The 2445-nt window shown below is 72.3% G+C and overlaps 1 protein-coding gene across 1 annotated transcript; it reads right to left on the bottom strand.

The window, feature by feature from the left end:
* Positions 1 to 850: 850 nt before the first annotated feature.
* On the bottom strand, positions 851 to 1676 carry LOC140597651 (EKC/KEOPS complex subunit Lage3-like). The gene is made up of 2 exons (XM_072746456.1): positions 1435 to 1676; positions 851 to 1199 (listed from the first exon to the last, which is right to left on the bottom strand). Exons 1-2 carry the CDS (start codon positions 1521 to 1523, stop codon positions 1055 to 1057), a joined length of 234 nt encoding a protein of 77 aa, XP_072602557.1. The 5' UTR covers positions 1524 to 1676; the 3' UTR covers positions 851 to 1054.
* Between the last annotated feature and the right edge of the window lie 769 nt (positions 1677 to 2445).

Here is a 2445-nt window from a genome sequence, read left to right as displayed (position 1 = left end):
GGGAACCGGTCTGCGTGCAGAGGAAGCACCGGAGCAAAGCTGGGGGGCGGTGGGGGGGACCCAGCGCAAAGGTGGAATCCTCAGTGCGGGGCTCGCAGCCGGTGACCTGCCCAGGCCCGGGGCGCCCCTGGCCGGCGGGGGGGGGGGGGGGGGGGGCTCAGGGCCGGGGGCCAGGAAATCCCCACGGTCGGGCGTGCGGCTGTTCCCCACGTTCAAAGCGCGCCGTTTCCTCGGGCAGGCGGCCAGCCTGGCGGGACGCGGGGAGAGCAGCCTAGCGGCGGGAGGGCGTTTCCGGAGGGCGAGCGAGCGCCACGGACCGAGCGGCCCAAGACAAGGCAGGGGACCAACGCGGGGGACGCAGCTCCTGGGCGCGGCGCGAGGGCGCGAGCGTTCCCGCAGAGACCCCCGCCGGGAACCGCCTGGCGTCGGCGCCCGCAACGGGAGACCCGGAGCGCCACGGCGCTCTAAGGGCCCCTCGGGGCCCCCTGCGAGATCCCGGAGACCCGGGGTCGAGTCCCGAGTCGGGCTCCCCGCATGGGCCTGCCTCTCCCGCTGCCCGTGGCCTTGCCGCTCTGCTTCTCAGGGAGCAGGAAATAAAGTCTTTGAACAGCCCGTCCAGCCGCCGCCCGTCGTACAGCGCGGTACCCGCACCGTGGGGGGAGAACCGGGAGAGTACTCCGGGACCCCGACAGCATTCAGTCCTGAACGTGGGGCTGCAGTTTCCCTTCCCCAGCCTGTCGCCAAGAACCTTGTGCTGGCGGCAGGGGGCTCCCAGAACCTCCCGCCCCCGGGAGACCAACGGCGAGGAAGCCTGGAGGCGCCGGGGCCGAGAAAAGAGACTCAGACCCGGAACAGTGAACTCGGCTTTATTTTCTGCAGCAACCAACAAGCAGGGCCCGTTCCCCTGAGGCCAGGGAAAGAACTAAGAACTGGAGGGCACCAGGAGGCACCCGGGGCCCGTTGTGGGGGAAAAACGTGGGGCTCTGATGGTGGGTCGGCGACGACGGCAGGGACCGAGGGCCCGTGCCGCGCCTGCGGGGGCGGGGGCGCAGGCTTAGGTGTCGGTTCTCTTTCCCCGGCCCAGGCTTCGCATTGGCGGGGACCCAAAGCCTCGAATGTTTCGCATCACCAGGGACAGCTGGTCCAGGAAGGCGTTCACGGAAATGCGGAAGAAGACCGGGTCCTCGGCAGTCCATCTACTGCAGGGCGGGCAAAGGAACAGGGGGCTGGGGGTGAGCAGGGCCTCCGTGGGGGCCTGGGGAGACACAGACCGCCGCCCGGCGCCCGCGCCCCTCCCGTCCTCCCCCGCCCAGCCCGTGCGCCCCTCCTCGTCCTCGTCCTCCCCCCCCCGCCCCCCTCCCCCCCGCGCCGGGATCCCCGCTCCTCCCCGTACCCCCCGCCTCCGACCTTCGCTCCCCCCCTCGCAGCACTCACATGGCCAGGGCGCTGCCGTTCACCGACAGCTCCTTCTGAACTAGTCCTCGGGGGCGCTGGACATACGGTGCGAGGGACCTGCGCGCCATCTCCGCCTCCAGCGGTGTCCGGAAGGGCACCGTCAGCTTGCTGGGGGCGCGGTTAAGGCACCGTCCGCTGCTCAATCTCCGGGGACCCGAGGCCTGCTCAGCCCTCGAGGCAGAGGGTTGCCCAGGCTGCCCCTGTCTCCTCCTAGGCGCCAAGCGGCCCCGTCCCCTCCTAGGCCCCAAGCGCCTCCGTCCCCTCCTAGGCCCCAACCGCCCTCGACCCCTCCTAGGCCCCAAGCGCCTCCGTCCCCTCCTAGGCCCCAACCGCCCTCGACCCTTCCTAGGCCCCAACCGCCCTCGACCCCTCCTAGGCCCCAAGCGCCTCCGTCCCCTCCTAGGCCCCAACCGCCCTCGACCCTTCTTAGGCCCCAACCGCCCTCGACCTCTCCTAGGCCCCAACCGCCCTCGACCCCTCGTAGGCCCCAACCGCCCTCGACCCCTCGTAGGCCCCAACCGCCCTCGACCCTTCCTAGGCCCCAACGGCCCTCGACCCCTCCTAGGCCCCAACCGCCCTCGACCCCTCCTAGGCCCCAACCGCCCTCGACCCCTCGTAGGCCCCAACCGCCCTCGACCCCTCCTAGGCCCCAACCGCCCTCGACCCTTCCTAGGCCCCAACGGCCCTCGACCCCTCCTAGGCCCCGACCGCCCTCCGTTCCCTCCTAGGCCCCAACCGCCCTCCGTTCCCTCCTAGGCCCCAAGCGCCTCCGTCCCCTCCTAGGCCCCAAGCGCCTCCGGCCCCCCCGAGGCCCCAACCTTGGCCCCTCAGGTCGCCTCTCCAGGCCGTTGGCCGCGCTGCCCCTCCCGCCCCCCCAGGGCGGCTGCCACGCCCCCAACCGAGCCCGCCGCCGCCCGCGCCCAGGGCCCCCTCCGCGGAAAAGATACAACTCCAGCAATCGGCTTGGGGCGAACACGACCTCGGGCGGCA

The sequence above is a fragment of the Vulpes vulpes genome, unplaced genomic scaffold (genome assembly GCF_048418805.1).
Source record: "Vulpes vulpes isolate BD-2025 unplaced genomic scaffold, VulVul3 u000000885, whole genome shotgun sequence".
Lineage (NCBI taxonomy): Eukaryota > Metazoa > Chordata > Mammalia > Carnivora > Canidae > Vulpes > Vulpes vulpes.
Note: the sequence above shows the minus strand (reverse complement) of the source record. Positions and strands in the feature narration are given on the sequence as shown.